The sequence below is a fragment of the Mesoplodon bidens genome (assembly GCF_964165515.1).
Source record: "Mesoplodon bidens genome assembly, chromosome: 5".
Lineage (NCBI taxonomy): Eukaryota > Metazoa > Chordata > Mammalia > Artiodactyla > Ziphiidae > Mesoplodon > Mesoplodon bidens.
The window spans coordinates 42542823-42569330 of NC_138161.1; the positions used below are offsets into that span (position 1 = coordinate 42542823).

Below are 26508 nucleotides of genomic sequence, written 5' to 3' on the forward strand. Positions count from 1 at the left end.
CTCTCCTACTGCATGCCTCCACACTCTCTGTAGTATTATCACACTGGAAACCGTTTTTCCAGAACATATATTTTCCTCCTCTGTGCTTTGATTTATGCTATTTCCCTCAGAATATGGGAGTATTAAGCTAATGTTTCTTGAGGCTTTACTGTGTGCCAGGAACTATGCTAGAGATTTTACTGAAATTTGCCATTTAGCCTCACAAAAATGCTATGAACCAGCACTGTTACTTTCCCAAATAACAGATGTGGAAATTCAGGCATAATAAGGTTTAATAATTTACCTCCCAAATTGCCAATCCATTTCTCTAAAGCAATATATTGTCACCCTTGAACATTACTTAAGAACCAGTGAAGTGCTATGAGGTACAATGTCAATAGAACACACTTTGATGAATATGGCATAAAATTTTGATGATGTGAATTCTTTGGAACAACCATCCCTTTTTTTTTGTTGTATCAAAAATTGATGTACCTTATGAGGCTCAATTCATATGTGACCTCCTTAGTTTCTCTAGTGAGAATCTCGGCTCCATGCTCTGCAGCACAGCAGTCTCCACTACTATCTTCCTACTCAATGTAGGCAGGGTCTGCAATTCTAAAAAGCCCCAGCATCACCTGGAGCTTTTTAGAAACGCAGACCCTGCCTACATTCTGGAACTACTGAATCAGAATTTCCATTTTAATCAGAGTGAGCCCAAGATGATTCATATGCATTGTACAGTTTGAGAAGCAAAGTGTTAAATACTTATTTCTTTCTACATTTAGTTATTTCCAGCAACTAATTATCATTCCTATTTGCTTGATATTTCTTAAACAGAAGGACCAGTGTGTTATTTATATTTGTCTCACCCAAAGTGACTAGCATAATACTTCCCATATGGTTGCTACTCAACACATCTTTATTAAATGTATTTATTAAACTGAGAGCAAATTCTATGGGAGTTATACCTTTATATCTCCCATAACTCATAAAAGCAATATTCTCCTCTAGACTCTATGTTTTCAGAATGTAATTATTATATCTTTCTAGCTCATATGGTGCTTACCTAGTACATGGAGGGTACTTCAGTGGTTAATGATGGAGTGAGGCACTGAGTAAATTAATTAAGATGATTGATGAATGTATTTGAAGAGAGGTTTTTAAGATGTATAATTTTATTTTGAATGTATTTAATTAACAAATACCTTTAAGAACTTAAGAGTATCAAGGAGTGGTGTAAGTTCCTTACAAATACTAACAATTCACATTCTGCCCTAAGGTTGTTTGTTCATGCATAAATCTATGTTAAATCAATAAAGGTTGATTTGAGATACCTCATTCAATTCTAATATATAATATAGCATATCTACTTCAAGTTGTTTTGCTACAGATGACTGATAAATGTGCCATAATTGACATAAAATGTCAACATTTTAGCAATTTTCAACTGTATTTTTCTTTCATCATTTCAAAATATTCCCAAATTGAGAAAATATTGCGGTAAATAGTATGCCACTCACTCCTTGGTATTAAAATAGAAGAATATCAAGATATATCAGAAGAAACCCGCATTCCATTTCAGAAAAGAAATACCCTGACAAATTCAGTCAGATTTCAGATGGTAATGTATATTATATGTTTTAGTCATTGATCATGTATGTATGTATGATTTTATATTCCAAGGGAGGGAAGATCCCAATCCGGTGGACATCACCAGAAGCTATAGCCTACCGTAAATTCACATCAGCCAGTGACGTATGGAGTTATGGGATTGTTCTCTGGGAGGTGATGTCCTATGGAGAGAGACCATACTGGGAGATGTCCAATCAGGATGTAAGTATTTGTAGTCTATGAGTTATGGGTTCGGATTAAGAGATCAAGCTGTGCAAGGAAGTGGAGCATAATGAAACCAGGTGGCTCCCTGTTTGTGACTTTGAAACAGAATACTTAGAAGAAATGAAATTGCTTCCAAATCTTGTAAAGATATCAAATGTGTTGCTCTGAAGGATTTACATTTTCCCCTCAAGCCCGTGTTTAGAAATGAGACAAAGTGAAGACATTTGTAATAAAATTTTATAAAATAAGTGCCTGACAAGATAGCCAATAGATATCAGGGAATGTTTGAAGTATTTTTTGCTACAAAATTGTTTGAATGTAACATTAGTAAGATACACATGTCTGCCATCCTTTGTAGACTTAATTAATGCATCTGGGCCAACGTTTTGTTTACTTAAATCTAGTATTTCCCAAAGTCAGACAAAACAACCAATCACTAGCATATTGTTTCTCATAATGTATTAAATTTGCACATGAATTTAGTTATACAAATTGAAGTCTCTGGATAGAGAAAATAATCTTTAACTTTCTATTACAACTGTGATATGATTTTTCAAAAGTATTTTTGTTTTTATAAGTCATGTTTTGCTAATACTTAGTGAAAGGATGTTATTGGCATGTGAGATCAGCACTTGGAGATTTTTTTTTATGCTTAGCCAGAAACTGTGAGCATGATCTCAAAGATACATAAGAAGGAAAGCTGAGATGCTTTTAGTCATTTCCTACTCACCACATATAAAATTGCTTTTAATGTATTTGGATATAAAAACCTTTCTGAACTTCTTCAAACAAGCCATGTTTTATGATGGTACTGGGAAAATCAGACTCTCTTTACCACATCTCTATTTTCCAAATTCTTTCTGTATCAGAGGATCTCAAAATGTGGTCTTTGGACCAGTAGCTTTATCATGGCCTGGGAATTTGTAGGAATGCAAATTATCAGGCCTTTCCCCAGAGCTATAGAATCAGCGGTTAGTTATCTGTATATTAATAAGTCCTCCAGATGATTCTGGTACACAGTAGAGTTTGAAAATCCTGACTTTACATGATTTAAAAGTGTGAATGGACTAATAGTCAGTTAGTTGTGCAGCACGTGGGCTTTTACCAAAGGAACTTACTACGATTTGAGAGGTACCATTTGAACTGTGATATAACTAAAATCTATGGTAATTTTTTCTGCATTCATTCATTCATGTATAGTTTCCATAGAAATCTGTATTACCAAATAATTATTTCTTTATAAATTACTGAATTTCCTATATCATAGAACATTTATTTTTATTTTAATCTGGAAAGTTACTTTATAAACTTTTCTTTCCTAAATCCACTTTCTCTGCCTCAATCTTCCTTTATATAATATTTTCAGACATGGATAATATTTATTTAATAAGCTGCTATCCTTTTAAGAAACTTAAAATGAACACTTTTTCACTTAACTTTGAAGTAGTCATATAAGTGTGACCTGCCCATGAAGAAGTAAAAGAAATTCCAACTCTTAAGTCTTTGGAAACTTTGCTTCTCACACAGGTAATTAAAGCTGTGGATGAGGGCTATCGACTGCCGCCCCCCATGGACTGCCCAGCTGCGTTATATCAGCTGATGCTGGACTGCTGGCAGAAAGACAGAAACAACAGACCCAAGTTTGAGCAGATTGTCAGCATTCTGGACAAGCTTATCCGGAACCCAGGCAGTCTGAAGATCATCACCAGTGCGGCAGCAAGGTGACACATTTGATTTTGCATCTTGCACTCACTCTGAAATGAATGTATTTTCTATCTCCAAGATGTTAATTTGTTTCTTCCACTTCCCCAACTGCATACTTTGGTACGTATATTCCTCAAGATTAGAGAGACATGTTTTCTTTTCCTTTTTAAACTTTCAGGAGGAAATTTCATGCTACTTAATGACAGTGCTAAAATTCTGGTACTTTTTAACTTCCATCTTGACGAGAAGCATGTATACATTCAGGCTTGAGTATTTGGACAATAGAAACCCTGGACACATAGCTCCTTTTCACTCTCTCCTATTTAAACAAACAAACAAAAAAGAAAATCTCCTGGAGTGGTGGGGAATTCTAGCAAAGTCCTGATTTATTCCTCATTTAAAATAAAGTTTCAAAAATAATAACAATGCCTCCAAACCATCGCACTGGCTAGGGAAATGCAATTTTCCCTTACTTAATTTAAAAAAATTTTTTGTTTTGCCCATATCGTGTGCCAATTACTTTGTTAGACACTGTGAAGGATAAAACTAAGACTAAAATAATGTCAGTGTTCCTGGAAAGCCATGCAAATGTCAACACATCATAGCCATAAGGCAACCCTGAATGCACAATATCCATTAGACTTTATGCATAATTCTCCACGGTAAGAATCATTGAGTTGTCTTAATGGTTTTGAGAAATGTCAATTATATTCTCATTGTACACATAGTGAAAAAGAGTTCTTTTACATTTTGATGATGTGTGTTCTTAAAGGAAAATTACAGAGTTTTAGTAAAGGAACTACACCTACTGTGCACAAAAATCCACAGTATTAAGTGATATCTATACATACTACATAATGATGATTTACAGTGACTCATGTGTAAAAGATTTAATATAACCCCTTATAGGAGTTTTCTTTTCTTGTTTCTTTTATGCACATCTGTTGGTTTTATTGACAATTATCAAGAGTTGTGACTTTCAAACTGATAGAGCACTTGCTAATGCACTTAGAGTATATATTTTTTCTACCTTAATAGGAACAATTATACTGAGCATACATGATCCAGTTTTTACATTATATTTAAATAAGATGAATAAAGAAAATTTGAATCAAAGTCTTAATCAGTATATAAGAATCATAGATTATTTGTTGGAAATAAATTTTAGGGGGTTCACTCATATTGAACTTGGTAATATATATTCAGTAGGTAAAACTATTGATAACTTATCCTGCAAGGATGAATCTCTGTCCTAAATTTCAGAGACAGACTGTACAGGCTTTTTTGGAAATCCACCTGACAGTTTAACAACCAACAGGATAACAAACTTGCCCTTCCTGGGCCGTATGGTCCTCATTTTGCACCCTGAAGCCATTTCTTTTGATCTTTACTCAATAGCAATCGTAGAAAAAAAGAACATCTTTTCAATTCTTTCCATATCATAAAAGAGCATTCAAACCATTTCCATAAGATCAATATTAATATAAAGAGTAACTCATGCAATATGATCAAGAGATATTTAAATCCAATTCTATGTGGGAAAATTCTTAATATCAGATCATATTATGTGAGGATATACCCTCGTATTCAAATTTTCTTCAATTCACTATTCCATTCTTATTGAAGTACATTGAATATTTTTATCCTAATATGTATTTTTAATACTTTAATGTATCCCCTGTATTTTGTCACAAAACATGCAATTTTAGGGAAACTATTTTTCTAAGAAGTGCCACCCATCTTAATTCACTAAATATAAAAGTTTTAGAAATTGTGTTTATATATTTACTTATTGCCATTAAAATACACAGTGGGCAGATTGTGCTATTATAAATTTATTAACAACAACCTTAAATTACCATGCAACAATCTCAAGAGATCTTATTTTTCTTTAGAAAATTTGCTTTCCCACTTTTGACAACAATTATTCTATTCTTTTTCATAACTGATTAAACTCATTCCCTTTCCCCTTTAATTTTCCAGTGATGTGCTTGCCACATGCTTTATTGAGAAAATACAAGCCATCAGATGGGAAATTCCAGCAGCAGAACAAAAACAAACTGGCGCTTGCACCCATCCATCTTGTTCTTTTTTCCTCTAATTACAAGAGAGGAAAGTTCTTCTTACCTCGAATTAAAAGAGAGGAAGTGTCCTTTCAATGTCAGAGGCAAATCCTTTCTCTCTCTCTCTCTCTCTCTATCCCCTGCATACCCAGGCTCTTTCTCTCTCTCCTGCATATGCAGGCTCTTTATTTCTGCAAGATTATTGCCATAAAAATATGTTCTATTATTACGATGTTTCTCAAATTTCCCTAATACAAGAATCATCAGGAGAACTTATTAAATGCACAAACATCAAGGTCTAACCCAAGCTACTAATTTGGAATCTGCAAGAAAGGGAAATGGAATTTGGACATTTGATAAAAACTCCAGGGGATTTTTATCATCAAGGAAATTTAGAAGATGTTATTTGTCAACATCACCTCTGCTAGCCCCACATCTCTGCCAACTACTTCCTTATTTTTTTATCACCCTTCACAGCCAAACTTCTCCAGTAAGAGTCTCACACACATCTCAAAACTTAATATTCAAATTTTATCTTTTTATTTTCTCCTGATTGCCTCATCCTTCCACTGCCTTCCAAGCACCTATTCATTTACACATTCAGGATTATAGCCAGTCTTGGTACCTCTTTCTTGCTCTCCACACTTTGATCCAGGTGATCACTGGGTCAACGTGATCCATTTCTCTCCCTTTTCACTGCAAACACTCTCTCCTATGACTTTTTCTGCTTCTGATCTAGAGTACTGCAGTAGCCTCCTGATGTGTCCCCTGCTTCCATTCTTGTCCCACGCTAAACATCTTGTCACAGAGCCTTCAGAATTTTCCTATCAATATATGTATTGATAAATTATATATTGATAAAAATATATTGATAAATTATATACATATAATATAATTTCAGTCACCTCTTTATAACCAATTTTGAATTTCTATTATACTTAGGAAAAAAATCTACATTCTTTTTGATTGTTTACTAACCCTGCTCCTCCAATGTAATTTCTTTTATTCAAAGTCATTTCTTTTTTCAACAACTATTTATTATAAGTTAAGCTACTATGTGCTAGGCATGTGCAGACGCTGGAGTACAGTGATGAAGACAAATATGGTCCCTACCATCCTGGAGCTTACATTACAGAAGATGTACAGTAGATAATAGACAAGCACAGATTATAGGAAGGAAATAAATAAAAGGTTGTGATAGATTAATAAAGGGTGGTTGAGGAAAAAGCCCTCTGAGGAGGTGATATTTGAGCTGAGAACTAAAAAAAGGAAAAGAGCCAGAATTTTTTTTTTTTTTTGGCTGTGCTATGCAGCATGTGGGATCTTATATCCCCGACCAGGGATTGAACCTGTATTGGGACCACTGAGTCTTAACTGCTGGACCGCCAGGGAAGTCCAAGCCAGATTTATAAAGAACCATACCCTCCATTAAAATATTTTTTAAAAAAGGATCTTGGCATAGGAAAAAGAAACTGCAAATGAGTCTGGAAGGTTCTAGGAAGTGGCAAAGGGACAACAGCATAACCGAAGAGCAGTAGGGAAAGGAAGAGTCTGTCACAAGAAGGCAAACAGAAGCCAGAACACTTGAGGCTACCCAGGTCATGGTGAAAACTTTGGAATTTTTTGAAATGCATGAGGAACCCATTAAGACATTTAAAGCAGAGATGTGACACTATTTGATTTACGCAACTGCTTTGTTGGGGGAGAGGAATTTCCACCTTTCAACCTGTGCTACTTTCACTTAAATAGTACTCTAGCCTCAGTGACCAACCTCAAGTTCCTTCAGAAAGTCAAAGCATTTCAGACATGAGGACAGTAGCACACGCTGTTCTCTTTGTCTTAAGATTCTTCTTTGCATTCATCTTCCCTTAGAAAGCAGCTTCTATATCTTGTCTTAATTGAGGCATTCTCTGGCAACATGATTTAAAGGTCAACACAATTATTCTTTCATGGGCCACTATGTCCTCGTTCTTCATCATAATTTTAATTCAGTTGTGTGCATTTTCTTTTTATGTACCCATTCCTCCAATTAACTCAGCCCTATGAGATCAGATGCCATGCTGCCTTTGTATTACCATGTTGATACTGGAAATTCAATACATATCTGTTAAGCACATGAATACATATTTACTGGAATAATAATAAATTTCCATTTCAACAGACATACAATTTTTAGACAAATATTCTACTTTTATTCCTATTCATTATACAGATTTCTACAGACATTAGTCATAATGGTAAAAGCTTAAAATTTTCTCCTAAGCAAATCTCATGTTTCCCTTTCTGTCAGCTCAACTCCAGAAACAGTCCCCTCAACACACTTGGAGACCGTCTCAATTTGAGTTTGTGGCTGGCACCAAGGATTCAAATTTCTCAATGACTTAGTTATTTAGAACAATATATAGAATTATGTCTATAAAGTCCTTTAGGAAAAACAACATCATTCTATTATTTTTTATAGGGATGTTGGTTTCCAGAGTCTGCCTGTGTCTAGTTAGTTTTATGGCAAATTTTATTTCATATACTGTTACAGAAATATTTCTATAATGCATTATTTTACTCTTCAGCCTTCCTTAGAGTTGATGATTCATAACAGAAACATTTCCAAAGAATCTTACAGTGAGAGTGTCTTTGTGAATATCACTGCTGGAAGTAGGGAAGGTGTTTAAGCAGATGGTCAGGGTATACCAGATTAAAAACTGACTTGTATGTTGCAAGAAGTGGTAAGAAGGGAGGGGAAGTTATATTAAATTTTATGTTATGTTTGTTTTCTGGTAATTGATTTATTTTCCTAAAAGTAGAGTAATTGGAGAAGACATGAATAAATTTGAAGTTTTGACTATATGAATATGAAGATACAAATGTTTGTTTAGCAGTTACTTTGTGTGAGGCATTCTACTAGGCCCTGTGGAGCTTATACAGGTAAAGAGACACAACCTTCGACTGCAACAGCTTGCCTTTGAAAATAGGAGGAAAAGAAAAGTTCAGAAATACTATATAATTGACCCTTGAACAACATGGGTTTGAATTGTATGGGTCCAGTTATAGACAGATATCTTTGAATAGAAAATACTACACTACTACAGGGTTTGTGGTTGGTTGAACCTGAGGATGCCGAGGAACCTCCGAAAAGAGATAAGAATAGGGAGGGCCGACTATAAATTAACCCCTGTGTTGTTCAAAGTCAACTGTAATATCCCTCAGAATATGTAATTATTACAGCAAGAAGACAAGGTTGTAAGAATCATGAAGGAAGGATGAGTTTACTTTTAGCTTTCAGATTATCTGGCAGTTGCAAAGAAGTGACTTTTGGATGATGGATGAAATTTCTACCAGCAGATAACAAGATAAGATCATATCAGGCTAGGAGAATACTGTACAAAAAAGTAAAACACACAAAAACTTAGGAAACTTCCATTTACATTGCATAATATATTTCTGCTATAATACAGTGTAAGAAAGGAAATTATGAGAAAGAGCCTGATAGATGGTTTCACCAGATAATGGAAGATTTAATGTCATCTTTAGAAATCTGGACTTTTGTCCATGAGGAAAAGAAGAGCCATTGAAGATGCTTAAATGCTATATTACATTGTGCCTGTGGAATAGTTCTCTGCAGCTATACCTAGAATAGCTGGAGGGGAATAGTTCATGATAAGGAGTAGGGAGGTGATTTCAGTAGTCTTGGGAAGGATTTATGCTAGGGTAGAGCATAGAAAATAAAAAGAAAAGGTGTAACTTCAAAAAATTGAATGAAGTATTATAAGACATGGTGACTGATGAGATGTGTAGAGTGACAGAGAGAGTATCAGAGAGTACTTCCAAGTGAACAAGGAGGACTCTGAGAACAGTGCTCCCACTGACAGAGCTAGGAAGGGCAGAAGGAAGAACAGCTCTGTGAGGCAAATGAGCATTTCGGACACAATGAGAGTGAGTCCTACAACAAGTTGGAAATTTACATCTCAAGCTGGGGGAGAGATTAAAGCTAGGCATCCAATTTGGAGCCTTCTCTCTGCAAACAATTTTTAAAAAACACCATTAGAAATGTATTTAGAAGGCACAAATCTTGGTCTAGTCATGCTGATTTTCACCACAAGTATCAATCTATCCATCTGTATTCTCCTAATAATAATTTAATTTCTAGTTAAAGCTCTCATATCCCATGGATTATAGGGAGACTTTAATCAGTGAAGAGTGGAGGGTGTTTGTTCACATAGGTTGACACTGAGACACACACTCCTCCCCCAATCTCCCAGACTGAACTTTTGAACTTCCCCTTGCTGCTTCTGTGCTGCCCTGTGGCCAGGAGTGTTTCTGAAGCATCTAAATGCCTCAGTCCCTTAGTGCAGAAGTCATGACCTCAAAACTCTACAAGAGCCAAGAAGCTGTTTGAAATGAGTGAATGCTTCTACAGTGTGTAGCAGGGTGTGCTGGTAGCTTATGGAGATTTCAAGCTCCTTATAAGGGGACTACAGGGCCAATCAAGCCAGTAGGTGGCAATCCTAGAAGGAAAAATGTATGAAACATTAATTATTATCTCAGAACTATAACCCACTGCATACACTTCCACCCAGAGAGAAAGAAAGTGGTCTCTGTTTAGAGCTTTGGAGAACGGTACCAATTACAGAGCAGAAGAATATGAAATGGTAGGTAGAAACAGGAACAGCCAGAGTTAGGAATGAGACTTCAACCATCATAGAAACCACAGCCCAAGGAATTTTCCAAAACTGGATAGAATGAACTGTATTATCAAAAGGTGCAAAAGCGTAGGCAAAAAAAGACAACTAAGAAAAAAGCCACTCAATAAGCAATGAGAAGGACATTGAATACTCCTTAGATAACTATTTTGATTCTTTTAGAGTGATAGATGAGATATGAAATTTTAAGAGATTTAGTTATAATTGGATGATGAAAAGGAAAAGGCAATGTGAAAATAATGCTTTTGAGAAATTCAGAAAAAAATGAAAAATATAGTCATAATACACATGTATAAAAGGGTAAAAGTAAAGCTCCCTTCCTTTGGGTAAGAATTGGAGGGCTTCCCTGCTGGCGCAGTTGTTGAGAGTCCGCCTGCCGATGCAGGGGACACGGGTTTGTGCCCCGGTCCGGGAAGACCCCACATGCCGCGGAGCAGCTGGGCCTGTGAGCCATGGCCACTGAGCCTGTGCATCTGGAGCCTGTGCTCTGCAACGGGAGAGGCCACAACAGTGAGAGGCCCGCGTACCGCAAAAAAAAAAAAAAAAAAGAAGTAGAGAAATTTTTCTTAAAGATATTCTTGATAGAAAATATTGCTAGAAAAATAAATAGAAAATGGCCTTAGAATGATAAATTTTCTCTACTACACAACATGTTTTTGTTATACACATTAAAAGATAAACAAAATTCATTTTATTTTTTAAATTTATTTATTTTATTTTATTTTATTTTTGGCTGCATTGGGTCTTCGTTGTTGCACACAGGCTTTCTCTAGCTGCGGAAAGGGGGCTGCTCTTTGTTGCCTTGCATGGGCTTCTCATTGCGGTGGCTTCTCTTGTTGCGGAGCATGGACTTTAGGTGCGCAGGCTTCAGTACTTGTGGCTCCCAGGCTCTACAGCGCAGGATCAGTAGTCATGGCTCATGGGCTTAGTTACTCCGTGGCATGTGGGGTCTTCCTGCACCAGGACTCGAATCATGTCCTGCATTGTCAGGCAGATTCTTAACCACGGCGCCATCAGGGAAGCCAGCAAAATTCATTTTTTTTTTTTTTTTTTTTTTTCTTTTTGTGGTATGCGGGCCTCTCACTGTTGTGGCCTCTCCCGTTGCGGAGCACAGGCTCCGGACGCGCAGGCCCAGCGGCCACGGCTCACGGGCCCAGCCGCTCCGCGGCATATGGGATCCTCCCAGACCGGGGCACGAACCCGTATCCCCTGCATCGGCAGGCGGACTCTCAACCACTGCGCCACCAGGGAGGCCCCAAAATTCATTTTTAAAAGAAACTATTTTGAAGATTAGTTTTATATAATATACATTTATGTAACACATATAATATGATTATTTATTACATATATTTATATATTATTTAATAGACAATTAGCTTTACATTATGTATAAAATATATCTCTTGGATTTAAATAAATTGATTAAATTACTTTCGTGAATGTAGTTAAATTAAAAATTTTTAAAGGCTTAAAAATAGAGAAAAATAACAGATGAATTAATTCATTTCTATTTAGGCAGTAAGATGCCTTTTTCTTTTTTCAATATTTATGTATATAAAGTGAAATAGGTGTGTTCTTTAAATTCACAAAATTTTCACGTGCCAGGGCATTGGATTCTTCAAGTCTATTGTAAATTTATAGAATACAAATTTTGGGCATAAAGAATTAAATAATACATTCAATTTATTTGGGATAAGGTTCTAAAGTGAAGGTAAAGGAATTTATGGTATAAAGATTTAAACAATATATTTAAAATATTTAGACAAAGATTCTGAAGACCCAATTATACTTAGTTAATTTAATTGAAATGATTTTAAGTATATTGTTCCATTGCATTGATTGCTAACTTGTAGGGATTTATGTTTATTAAGTTGCAGAATAAATAGGAACAAAAATAAGCAGTACTTGTAATTTTTACCTGTTAATGGCACTAAATTAGCATTAATAAAATACTTCTTATCTCTAAAAGAACATAATATAATTCTTTTTGAGAATAACTGCTGTTTTGACAAATATTATGTCCTTTAAGAGAAGTCTGATGACCAAAAAACAATCTGTTTCTCAAAATGACTTTGACCTCCAATTCTGAAACTGACAGGGTGACTTTCCTCATGAACAAATATGATACAGAACATTTTAGAGGGAAGCAAATATTTCAAATACCCAGGTGATCTCTTTTTTTTTAATCTTAAAAATCAAAGGTAATTTTACCACTGGGAGAAATTAAACCAGATGTAATAGCTATAACTGCTAAGATTTTTGTCCTTAAAGCCTAGAGACAATCAAAATAAACACAATGACTTTACTCCTCCTTAATGTGTTATTTATATACTAGTCTCCTGTTGGGAACTATATATACTTAAAATTATTTTTAGTTACTGAGGACAAGTTAAATTCGTTTATTCCTATCTGGAATTTCTAACTTTAGAGATAAAAAAATCAAAACTTCGCATTTAAAAAATTGGCAAGTACAAAATTTTCCCCTTGAAATGTAATGACACCATTTGAAATTAAAATGTTAACAATAAATTATAAAAGGTATTGAAAAAGTATATAACTATTTTATATATCAGGCAATAATAAAGGTAGAGATAATTAACATTTTGCCTTTGAGAAATTACCCTTAAGTTTTAATATGGCCCCTGAAACTATTCACAACCACAGACAAAAAGCAGGTAATTATAGTGGTATAGAATACACCTCCAATATTATTAATATTTACTTCTAGACTCAGTAGGCATCTACTTATTCATTCAAGAAATGTGTATTATTCAGTATTTTTAATACATAAAAAATAAAGCCCTCTGTAAACCCAAAGGAGTCTTTTTATGGTATAAAAGAATAACTTAACATTCAATTTTAGAGTTTAGAATCCTAGTGCAATATTGAAATAAGATCATTATGAGGGCCTCCCTGGTGGCGCAGTGGTTGAGAGTCCGCCTGCCGATGCAGGGGATACGGGTTCGTGCCCCGGTCTGGGAGGATCCCATATGCCGCGGAGCGGCTGGGCCCGTGAGCCATGGCCGCTGGGCCTGCGCATCCGGAGCCTGTGCTCCGCAACGGGAGAGGCCACAACAGTGAGAGGCCCGCATACCGCAAAAAAAGAAAAAGAAAAAAAAAAAAAAAAAAAAAAAAAAAAAAAAAAGATCATTATGAGAAGATATTCTTGGGACTAGCAGTTATTTATTGACATTTGTTCCCCAGTATCTGGTGCTAGTTGGTATGACCATTTACAGATAAAATAGGAGTTGATGGGAAAATAATATACGTGTACCTCTTTAATGTAGCAGTATGAAAATCCACAAAAGAATAATTCACAAAACTAAATACAAGGAGAGAGGAAGAAAGGGAAGAAAGTTATTTTTTGTTTCCCCTGAGCAAACATGTAATTTCCATGATTTCTTTTTAATGACTGCAGTCTGTCTCCAGTAGGTACTGATTTATGAAAAGCTGTAAAAGATCAGGTGGAACTCTGCAGGACATCGTTTACAGCTGCACGGATTGAAACCTATCTAATTTCTCTAGTAAAAGTGTGAGCTCACAGTGCACATCACCCAGCCTATAAATTTCCCCTTCAGACCCAATGTCTGGGGCTGGGTCTAAAAAAACGCCAATGCCTGCAGCTGCTCAAAAAGCCCACATTCCCCTGGTGTGCATGAAGAGACATCACAGGCTCTTCACAGTGAGAGACAAATTCCTATCCATTGATAAACTCACCAGATGTCCTCTCGGAGGAGGAAAGGAACCAATTTTTATTTGAATTCCCCAGAGAAATCCTGGAAGTGGAAAAATGATACTTTGCAGGGCTGGTTATTCCTAGGTCACTGGCATTAAAATTAGGTCCCTCTTTGTCTTCCTTATACTTTGATCCAAGTAATAAACAGAAAGACTCAGTTGGGGTCACTCTAATCCTTAATCCGCACATCCTGTTTTATTTCAATTTGTTTATACTAATTTTCTCTAAATTCTTGTTGAGTCTGACTATACTGTTGAGTTAAAAAATACAAACCATTTTGAATTTAGAGGGGAAAATTCTGCATTTTGCTATTAGCCATACTTCATAATATTCTGAATATATGTCCTGGGGTTTGATTCTTCATACCCACAAACCTATAAATAAAAAAGTATTGCTATTCATGGGACCAAGAGTCAACAAGAGTCGACATTAGATTCTGTGCTTCAGCTACTGTAGCAATTCAAGCTGTGGGGTGTGAGTGTGTATGTATGTGTGTTTGCTTGCATGCTGTAGATAGTCTAGTACTTTGTTGTCTCCTTTCTAGGTCTCACTTCATTTTTCTTATAAAATTTTCTCACATCTGATATAATGCTACTCCTATCAAATTTGTTTACTGATTCCAAGTCTTATCCAATGGGTCCAATGTTATATCTAATGTTGGCCAATGACCAACGCTATGTCATTCATGATGGTCATACAAAACAACCCAAGAATAATGTATACGTTTTGGACCCCGGGTTGTATATCTATATCTGTAATTCCTCAAGTTCTTAGGAAAAAAAAAAATAAGACATTTTCAATGATTTAAAAAATAAACTATTTTTTTCTTTTCAGGTGGGTAATTTAAAGAATTGTAGAAAATTATTTATGTATATGTTCCAGAAGAGAATAACATATAAAATGTTATATTTATATTTTATGATGTTCTAGGTATCCCTAAAGGAAATAAAATTAATGTTTTGTAAAATAGTGCCTAATTTCTGTTTCTTTCTTTCTCTTAGATAACCTGTGAGGATTAGTTAAAACTAAACCGTAACACATAATACAAATTACGAACTCCATAATTTTAATTTTTAATTTTTAATTTATAATTCAAACACTTGAGATAGAGAAGATTGAAGCAGTTGAATTTAGTCTAATGGAATGAAGTTTGAAAAGTCCTCCACATTCAGATGTCTCCACTTCACAAATCTTGACAGGGAGGGAACTAGTTATTGATCTATATTTTCCACAGAGCATGCAAATATAGGCAGAACCAAACTGTCACATTCTCAGTGTTTTCTTAAACAGAGCACTAAAATTGTGTTAAATTTTCATTTTTATCAAATAAATAGTTAAACTTATTTTTAATTAATTAAAATTTTATTTTTATCAGATAAATTTAATGTCTCCCCATCAAAATCCAAATGAATTTACAATCCTATCTTGTATTCCGAAAAACAGCACACAGGTTCAGGGCATGCTCATTCAGATTTCAGAATCTTAACCTCACACTTAAGCGTGTCTTGTATATTAGGGAGTGAGTTGGAGAAATATCATCAATAGTAATGGAAATTCCACATATAAGTGATATCATATGATATTTGTCTTTGTCTGACTTACTTCACTCAGTATGACAGTCTCTAGGTCCAGCCATGTTGCTGCAAATGACATTATTTCGTTCTTTTTTATGGCTGAGTAATATTCCATTGTATATATGTACCACATCTTCTTTATCCATTCCTCTGTTGATGGACATTTAGGTTGCTTCCATGTCCTGGCTATTGTAAATAGAGTTGCAATGAACATTGGGGTGCATGTATTTTCTTAATTATGGTTTTCTCCAGATATATGCCCAGGAGTGGGATTGCTGGATCATATGGTAGTTCTATTTTTAGTTTTTTAAGGAACCTCTGTACTGTTTTCCATAGTGGCCATACCAATTTACACCCCCACCAACAGTGTAGGAGGTTTCCCTTTTCTCCACACCCTCTCCAGCATTTATTGTTTGTAGGTTTTTTGGTGATGGCCATTCTGACCAGTGTGAGGTGATACCTCATTGTAGCTTTGATTTGCATTTCTCTAATAATTAGTGAATCATCTTTTCATGTGCTTTTTGGCCATTTGTATATCACTTATATGTGGACTCTTAAAAAATGGTACAAATGAACTTATTTATAAAACAGAAATAGAGTCACAGATGTAGAAAGCAATCTTATGGTCACTGGTGGGGGGGGCGTGGAGGAATAAACTGGGAGATTGGGATTGACATGTATACACTACTATATATAAAATAGATGACTAATAAGGACCTACTGTATAGCACAGGGAACTCTACTCAATACTCTGTAATGACCTATATGGGAAAAGAATCTAAAGAAGAGTGGATATATGTAAATGTACAACTGATTCACTTTGCTGTACAGCAGAAACTAACACAACATTGTAAATCAACTATACTCCAATAAAATTTTTTTAAAATAGCAATGGAAACCTCCCAATTAAAAATTCCTCTTAAATGTGGGCAGGACTCTGATTTGTCACTTAATTTTAGTTTTAACTTCCACATATATTATAGGGGCATAGCATCAGTGCCTAACTAATGTAAGGATTAAAGTCCTTCATATCTATGTGTTATGCTTAATATTGTAAGTTCTCATAAATGTTCAATATAATCCTTATTTCTGTTGTTGTTGTTGTTACTCTTATTATTCATCTCAAAGCAAAGGCCTTCATAACTACTATTTACTCAAGCTCCCATCCTAAGAGGAAAGAATAAAGAGAAGGACAATCAAGTGTCCACTGGTGACTGGTTCCAGGCTTATGAGTCAAAGGACAAGTCAAAGAGGCCACTGAGAGCTGAAAAGGCAACCAAAGCAGTTTACCAATAGGATGCTTCTCTTGGTTCTTCAGGGATGAAAATATGGTTTCCTCCATTTCTTTTGTTCCTTTGATTCACCAGATCTTGCAGCTGGTCATAGATCTATAGTAAGACCAGTAATTATATAAAGCAATCCTAAAAGTTCTTGTTAATTCTGATTATATCGTACAATAAAAGTAGTCACAATGTCTACCTATCTATCTATCATCTACTTCTGTATATATATTATAAATCTGATGTTGTCATATTTGTGAGAATTTCACTTATTGTTACTCATCTACTTTTTTCTATTCTTTTTGTAAGTTTTATTTTTAATGACATTGTGACATTATTTAAGTCTGTGCTGACTTTATGTCCTGCTGTAAGTATAGTCCAAGTTGTTCAAACTGTCCCTTAGACAGCAACCTGCACAGTGTCTACAGATGAACATCCAGTAGCCAGGATTTAATGTTGGAAACCAAATCCATCCACCAAAGCAGACAGAGGAGTATTCAGTGTGTTGTGTCAGCTATAACTGTAACCTAAATTATCACCATCTTTGCTAATGGTTAAACAAATTAAATTATAAAAGTATGTATAGATCTATTTATGCTTTTCACTGGCAAAGTTTCAGTAATTTAAAAAGCAGTCGTGAGTACAGAAGGGGAGCACTGAGACAAGATAATTACACAGTATTCTTGCAAGCTGCCAGCTTGAGTAGATGAAGACTTCATGGCAGATAAATTTCACAAATAAACAGGAATGCTACGTGAAGTCTGGAAGTTCCTGCTGATGTTGGTGTCGAATTTTGACACGCAGCAACTCTGCTGACTCCTGATCTCTCTCCCATTGGTATTTTCTTTTCTTGTAGGCCATCAAACCTTCTTCTGGACCAAAGCAACGTCGACATTACTACTTTCCGCACAACAGGTGACTGGCTTAACGGTGTCCGGCCAGTGCACTGCAAGGAAATCTTCACAGGCGTAGAGTACAGTTCTTGTGACACCATAGCCAAGATTTCCACTGAGTAAGAATAAGTTTTGACTGAACTTTCTAGTGGACATATGTGTTTAGGATTAATGTATTATAAATAACAGATGAATCTCTGAGGTACTTAACTTTCTCCTGTAACCACTGAGCTGGATCCTGGGTCTTTGTCAAGGACACCTTCTAGATTGAGGTGTGTTGATGTGTCTTCCTCTCTCATGCTAGATCCCCACAATAGGTGTTTTCATTGAACTATGATCTCCTTCAGATAGACCAACAGATACATAGCCACACCCAACCCCAAAGGACCCAAGCCCCTAATTTAAAACATAAGCAGATATGTCATGATGATTTGTATATCCTCACATTTGTGACTCTCTGTTATTTTTAACAAAGCCTAACCTCTATGGAAATGGAAAATTGAGAACTAAGTGGATAACCTGATATATAGGGAAACATGCTAAAGTCTAAAAGTAGTTCTCATAGCTATTAAATAAACATACCGTCATCTATTACTGAGTGATCTCATGCTAGAAAATAAAGTTATAAATAGGTTTAAGACATGGTTTTCCTTAAAAAAGCTTATGGTCAGTTTGGAAGAGAGAATATGCATAATTAATATATATTAATTAGTATTAATTTATGATTTCATGTGTTAAAAGCCAATAATAATCAAGTATAATATGCTATACATCTTAGACAGCGGTCCTGTGGTACAATAGGGATACTTTGGTAATAGGAATTCTTTGATATGAGAAACCCATGGCCTTAAAGAGAGGGGATTTATAAGCAATCAAGAGAACACAGTGAATAATCCATAAAATTCATCCTCATTCACCAGGTATGCTAATTGGGAACAGGAAGTGAAAAACTGAAAGCCATATTCTTCATCTCTCTGTGAATGAGAGACAATTTACTTCACTTTCCAATGAGACTGCCTCATTCTTTCTTTTTCTACACAGTGACTTTTTCTGTTTTCCCATGCACATAGCTGAAAATGACTCTCTCAACCCTAGATCATACAACCTTGATATGCCATTCAACTGACCTGGGTCCAACTCTCTTTCTTCTAAGTCCCCCGGAGAGACATTCTGATGGCCTCAGTCTTGCTTATAGACTGGCTTCTCCAAAGTCATGTCTGCCATGAGCTAATCATTTCTATTCAAAGGAAGAAGAGTGAGACAGCATGAACTTGACTCTAGGGGTCCTTTCCTGAGGGCAAGATAAAGGACTGCTCCAAAGAAAGAGGTTTTGTGTGGGGCAGATACATCAAAAGTTGTCCACAATTTTGTAGCTTGCAAGGTCTGTTTGGAAACTGTATCCATCTTTGAGTCAAAATCTTCTATCTTTGATCTTTGTTACATTAAATAAACCCTTTTGTGCTCTCAAGTTCCTTTAAGTCATATCCAATATTTGAGTATTTAAATGTTGTTGAATATTTAAGGACTTTCATTGTCATCCTGTCAATCATTTAAAAAAATCACCTTGGAGAGCTATAGATTAGATGTCAAACAGGGGTGTGTAGTGTAATTAATAGAGATACAAGTGCCTAACAAATAGGTAAAGAAGTTTACCATTTATGGTATATACCATTCAGAAACACAAACATCACAAAAGGATCTATAGCAAGGGAATATTATTATTGAAGAGGAGAATTCATTCTTAGAAAATAAACTCACACTAGTCTACTTAATATGTGTTGGCATTCCTGTTTAAAATAGAATGTAGTATCTGTTGAATACACTTCTGACCCAATCAACAATGTGTTTTGGGTTTCTATGGTAGTTATTTTGATCAGACACAGTCCCAGGATATATTAATGTATTTAAATATTTTTATAAGTTCTTATTTTAGTAATGTAAACAGTTTGGGAACACAGAAGCATAGCAAAGAACAAGCACAAAGTTAAAATTTTCTACACCATTGACAGAGTTTCAAAGGCAAATGTTTATTCTCAATAAAATATCAACACTCAGAGCTTTTAGATAATGGAACACTATATTGAAGTGGATGAAGCAGAACATTGTTAATATGATTAACTGCTAGCTCACAATTTAAATATAGTCAGATATTCCAATCTATGAATATGGTCAGAAAGCTATTTGCTTAAAAAGGTAAAGTGGCAGCCTTTGTTACACTTCCAAGTTAGGGATATATTTGTCTCAACAGTACAGTATTGGATGCTAAGCTCTTTTTGGCTGGTTAGAATATTTTCACTTAATTGTTATGATTATTTAAACAAGCTGTGAGTGTACATTCACGAAGAATGAAAACTGGTTTTTCCTAAGAGATTCGGCTCTTTTAGATTGGCCCTTCACACTGACCCAGATGGTTTCAGATCTCTCTGTATTTCAATGTTCTTTCTTCTGTCCTTTCTCCTCAATTCAGGGACAACACAGAATTAACATCTATTGACCTAAAACTCCTTGAAAAGAGTTGTTTACTTTTTGGGTCTCTGCAATCTCTACCTCATACTTACCCTTGTTTATATTATAAAAATGAGAATTAAAAAATATTTAATACACTAAAAATTTGGAAAAATTTGGTGAGGCAACATTTTCACCTTAAGTGCTGTAAAATATTTAACTCGATATTTCATTCTTCCTTTTGCAGTCTTAGGCTTGTTGTTTGAATTTGATTCCTTCCAATCCCTATTTTCTTTGTGTCTTACAGAGTCAATTCAGAAATGATTCCCTTGACCAAATAACTCCAGAGATTCTCCTAGAATAAGACAGAGATACTTTGAAAAGGATATTACATTTGTTTTTTACTATCCAGACTATGAATCATAGGAAAAGATCAAGAGTTTCATACTCAAATAAATATTAACTTATTTCAATTAGTTTAGGGATCTCATTTTTAGGCCAGCTACTCAAGTCATCTAATTTTCAAATAAACTTTTTTTTAAATGTGCAGTTTTATTCAGTCAACATACTGTTTAAAAATATTATTTCATAGCTTAGGATGGATTTAGGAAGGTTAGTGTGAGAAGGAACGAGAGAATGAGAAAGGGCAAGAGTGACTGTAGAAACTGGAGAGAGAATTAAGTGTGTGGAATGAGTAGGAGACAGATTAATTGCTACATGTCATTATCCTGCACCCTTGGATGCCATTTTCAAAGTATCATCACCTATCCTTTTGCCTTTGAAGTACCAGATAGCTTATTAACCTCTGGTCTCAATCTTGAGCTGCTCTTTAGTCTTGAACTTTTCCACTGCTCTTCTGAATAGGGTAGTCCTAATGAGATAAGCGTATGGGGAGTGTTACTGAGACTACAGCAGCTGGATGTTTAGAGAGATTTTGGACTTGGCAGGGTGGTGGGTAGAACACATTTTGGTAGGGGGAAAAGAAGGTAGAGGGTACATAAAAACTCAAGTTAAGGCATAACCTAAAGGGATATTTACTGTAATTCCCTTTTCCAATATAATCCTTTGCATCAAATATAAACAAAATTATGTATCTACTTGCTTATGTTGGGTTCCCAGACACTGAATCTGAAACAGTTTTATGCAGAAGATTTCTTCAGGTGCCCTTGGGACATACATCCATAAAGAAATGATAAGTGGGCCTTGGACTGAAGGAGAAGACTCAGTCCTACCTACTGGAACAAGTGTCCTAGAGCTTGGCTGGCCCTTCAGAGTTGTCCGAAGCTGGTCTGCAAAATTGCAGCATCTGATTTTTTCCAGTGGCCAGGGTATTGGTGCTTCAGTTCCAGAGGGGAAATAAGGGCCAGGCAACATAGCATATAATACTATGTTTCAATTTGTCAGTGAGCTCAGGAAATTAGTATATTATCTTGGAGCATTTTTTTTCTCTGCTTTCCATGATTACATTTTCTTTTTTAATCTTGTAAAGAAGGGGAGAAGGAAGAGACAGAGAAAAAAATCAGGAAGTTATAAAAAAAATATGATATAGAATTGGAAGAAAGATGAGAGAAGAAATACAAAAACAGTGAGGATCTATTGATTTATATACATTTATATGTCTTGTTTTCTAGCTCTTAGATTCATAACCTGACTTTGTTATAGTTTGAGGATGAGTAGGAAAATGTTTATTGTTCATTTTAAAGATAGATCCATGGTATCCTTATAAAAGAATCAAAATCCTGTAGAGCACACCTTCTCAAAAGCAGGGGTCAACATAAATAGACTACGTTACTCTAAGCGAAGGTTTCATTATCCACAGTTACACAAAGGGTGGCAAGCTTGATGTCACCATAGTTCCCCACTAGCCTTCCTGGTGAAGCAAGGTAGCTGAAGACTGTGATCAGAGAGGACCTCAGGCAAAATACAAGTTGTCCATAGAGAATTTATCAGACCCTTGAATGGCAGCAGGGGGGTAACCTGTAGGGTATCAGGATTTCATCCCCAGCTCAGATGATAGGAATGCAACTGAGCCTTAATTACTTTTATGCAGCAGATGCTTAAATAATGTGTAAACTGCTTCTTAAGTAGTTACCTATTGTCTTCTTGCACACCTTTATTGCTTGGGAACTCGGTTTTTTTTTTGTTTGAATTTTATTTTACTTTTATAGAGCAGGTTTTTATTAGTTATCTATTTTATACAAGTTAGTGTATATATGTCAATCCCAATTCATCCCACCACCACCAACATCACCACTCCCCACCCCCCACCCCAGGGAACTCACTTCTTAAGAAATCAATTAGTTCAATTCAGTGAGATTGAATTCCCAATTTTTCATTCTTTTTTTAATGCTCAATATAAAGGGGTTCCATCTGTGTGTGTACATGAATTTGCATGTATGTACTTTTCCTTCTTTTCACTTTCAGTCTGCCTAGCACTCCTTGCCAAGTGACACTTAATCCTCTATCAACTTCCCCAGATAAACATATTTTGGACTATCGATTCACTCTTTAGTAAGTACATGTTGAGCCCCGGCTAAATAAGGGTCATTGTTCAGGGTGTGGTTGATAAGCAGAGTATAAAACCAACAAGAATCCCTGTTCACATGGAATTCACCTTCTTGTGGGACAAGATAGAGAGTAAAGAAAAATAAATCAAGAAAAAATGGCAATATGCTGGATGATGATAAATGCTTTGGAAGAAAATGAAACAAAAAGAAAATAGGAAGTGGTGCAGGTATGAGTGCAGAGAGCGTTTACAATATGAAATAGGAGGATCAGGGAAATCTCATAAGAGGGGGATGTTTGAGTAAAGACCTGAAAGAGATGAAATGTATGAATGAATTACTTAAATCAAGAATAGGGGATTCCCTGGTGGCATAGTGGTTGAGAGTCCTCCTGCCGGTGCAGGGGACACGGGTTCGTGCCCCGGTCCGGGAAGATCCCACATGCTGCAGAGCGGCTGGGCCTGTAAGCCATGGCCACTGAGCCTGTGCACCCGGAGCCTGTGCTCCGCAACGGGAGAGGCCACAACAGTGAGAGGCCCGCATACTGCAAAAAAAAAAAAAAAAAAGAATATTTAATTAATCATTTGCACATGTTTAGCTAAGTCTTTTTTCCCCCAAATGAAATTCTATATGCTCTTATAATCTTTATTTTAATGTCTTATTTCTGAGTTTTAACTATTTTAAATTTAATAATTTTGATAAATAGAGAAATATCCTTGCCATTTTTTCTACTTTGAAAGAACTTTCTGCTTTAAAGAAATTGTTCCAGTTATCTATGGCTGTACAACAAACTGCCTCAAAACTAAAAGGCTAAAACAACAATGATTTTATTGTATACACAGTGTCGTGAGTCATGAATTTGGGCAGAGCTCAGGAGGGTGATTCTTCTGCTCTGGTGTTGGTACTGAATTAGGTATTCATCTAACATGCATCTGGTCTAGTCCAGAGGGCTTGAGATGGTTTCAATCTTGTCTGCCTTGGTGCAGAAGCTTCATATAGCTGGGTCTGTAGACCAAGTGCTTACAGATGACCTCTTTGATATCATAGTCTCAAGGTAGTCATACTTCTCACATGGCAGCTCTGGGGCCTAGAGAGGGTGTCTCAGGAGATAAGAGGTAGAATCTGTTAGTATCTTAAGATCTGAGTGCAGAAACTGATACAATGTCACTTCAAACCTATTCCATCAGTCAAAGCAGTCCCCAAACTGGCCCAGATTTAAGGGAGACAGGTAATGCCCCAAAAGAATGTGTGACCATCTGCATTAGTTTCCTAGGGCTGCCATAACAAATTACCACAAACTTACTGGCCTGAACAACAGAAATTTATTTTTTCACAGTCTAGAAGCCAGAAGTTGGAAATCAAGGTATTGGCTTGATTGGTGCCACGCTTGCTCCAAAGTCCAAAAAAAGGAATCCTTCCTTACTTCTTCCAGTTTCTGATGGATCCCAGCAAAGTAACTGCAATCTCTGCCTCCATCTTTACATGGTCTTCTTCTCTGCGTCCCTGTGTGTCCTCTTTCTCAAATAAGGATAGTCTCACTGGATTTGGAGTCCATCCTAATCTAGTATGATCTCATCTTGACCCTTCTCTTAATTACATTTGCAAAGACCCTATTTCTAAATAAGGTCACATGGTGAGGTTCCAGATGGACAGAAATTTTGAGGGGAACACTATACAACCCACTATACCATCTATACTCTTACACAAGAATAGAGGTGGAATAGTCAGGATATAATATACAAATGGTGCAAAAATCAGAAAATTATGTCTAAAGCATTGGGATCTATAATTGCACAAGCTTTGTTAATTGAAAATCTCCTATTTACATACTATCCAGGAAACCGTGATTCTCACCAGAAATTTTCTCCTTTTTTTTTACAGTGACATGAAAAAAGTTGGTGTCACTGTGGTTGGGCCACAGAAGAAGATCATCAGTAGTATTAAAGCTCTAGAAACACAATCAAAGAATAGTCCAGTCCCAGTGTAAAGTGCTATTTCTGGAAGGAGGTGGTGGCTGTGGAAGATGTGGCGTCACTCTGCAGACAGATGTCAACACTGGAAATACTGGTGGACATTCCAAGCCCAATAAGACACTCAGATACGAGTACAAATGCCTTAAAATGGAATTGAAAAACTCTTTATTTTCCCCTATCATTTAGTGGATGGGTGGGTGGGTATATTTTGTTTTGTAATTGCTTTTTGATATTAGTTGATGGATTAAATCAAAATTCTGCAGCGCAAAATGATGAACTAGCATAGAGCCATTGATCATAAACTATCATAAAAGCAAAACAAGTGAAATAACATCATGAACATGGTGGCTCTGTTTACAAATAGCCACAAAAGAAAAGATGTGATATTTTTATACACAGAAGAAATCTGTAACAGGTATTTTGTTTCTTTCAAAGCAGACAAAATAGAGGAATTCATACCTCAAACTATCTGGCCATATTTACTACCTTTTCATTGTATTATTCCCTTTCATCTGTTAAAAGGCATATGAAAATGAAGTTTGTAGTTGTTTTAAGTACTACACATTTTTAATTGTTAGCTTCCTTAAGTATTACCGTGTAAAAAATGTTTTAATTTTGAAGAAAAGTACATATTTATTTTCTTTTGAATTGTTTTTATTGTTTTCTATTTATGCCTTGATGATTTAATTTGGATTGGTGACAGTCAAGTGCCAAATGCTCTCTCAAATTGTCAGCAGTAGGAAACATAGAAAATGATGGGTTTCTTTCCAGATTTTTTGAACCATCCACTTATATGTATCTATATCTATATACAAAAAGAAACCAAACCCTTTCCTTGTTCATACACTAGTCAAATCTCTCACAGTCTGAATTATTCCATCCATTTTTTTCTCTCCATCTTATAGTAAACTGTACGCTCCTAATTTAGTGTAATATACTGGCTTGTGTGTAATGGATTCTCAGTGACATACCTGCCCTGCTCTGGTGCTTAGGAGACCATCAATTCCTTCCATTAGTAAAAGAGCTACGTTAGAACTCCTGAATAGAGAATAGCTACACTGGAAAGGATTGGGATCCTATTTAGATTGCTGTGTTAATTGGCAATATAGCCTATAAGCTGAAGCATGAATCAAAAAATCACTTGCTGACTGGCTTTGAAATGCCACTTAATAACTTTGCTTAAACTTGTTGAGCTATTTATAGAGAATGATGATAACTAAACTACTCATCTGCCTCACTGGGGTTTTGTTAAATTAATTAAACATTGTCATCATCATCAATAGCAAGTATTATTATCTTTACGAATCTCTGCTGAAATGCACCTATTGTAGTTTTGGTGTATATCTTAGAAGCATTGAACTTCTTGACACTTATTGAACATATCATTTTCAAAATAGCTGGTTGTCTAGCAAGACTCAAAATCTGGAAAGATCTCGTATTGCAGGAACTTACACTTACTATTCCATAAAGGTCAAATATGAGCATACTCATTAATATTTGAAATATATACCTGGTGGAGATCTAGCCATAATATATTTTGAAGCAACATTTTAGCTATATCTATATTCTTTGTAATGCTGATATGGTCATGTTATTGGAATAAGAAATGCATATGTCACAAAATAGAATGGATAAAACAATGCCACAACCTTTATGTTCTTATGCAAAATGGAACACTAACACAGCTTACAGTCACAGATCAAAATTCACAAGTGCTAATCTATTGTAAATTTAGTGTAATAAGGCTTAGGTTGTGTTCCCCATATATGGAATTATATCTCAAATTTCTGCAATATTCCTTATAGTCAAATCATCCTACTA

General features: G+C 35.6%; 1 protein-coding gene across 2 annotated transcripts in view; it reads left to right on the top strand.

Annotated features, from left to right (window-relative positions):
* The window catches only part of EPHA3 (EPH receptor A3), a gene marked incomplete at both ends in the record, with an annotated part of 372586 nt that extends 347885 nt beyond the window's left edge, over positions 1 to 24701 (top strand). For both annotated transcript variants that reach the window (XM_081236000.1, XM_081236001.1), the window contains 4 exons: positions 1666 to 1815; positions 3346 to 3539; positions 17729 to 17884; positions 24596 to 24701. In XM_081236000.1, the coding sequence (XP_081092126.1) occupies positions 1666 to 1815; positions 3346 to 3539; positions 17729 to 17884; positions 24596 to 24701 (606 nt within the window). The remainder of the gene's footprint in view (positions 1 to 1665; positions 1816 to 3345; positions 3540 to 17728; positions 17885 to 24595) is intronic.
* Between the last annotated feature and the right edge of the window lie 1807 nt (positions 24702 to 26508).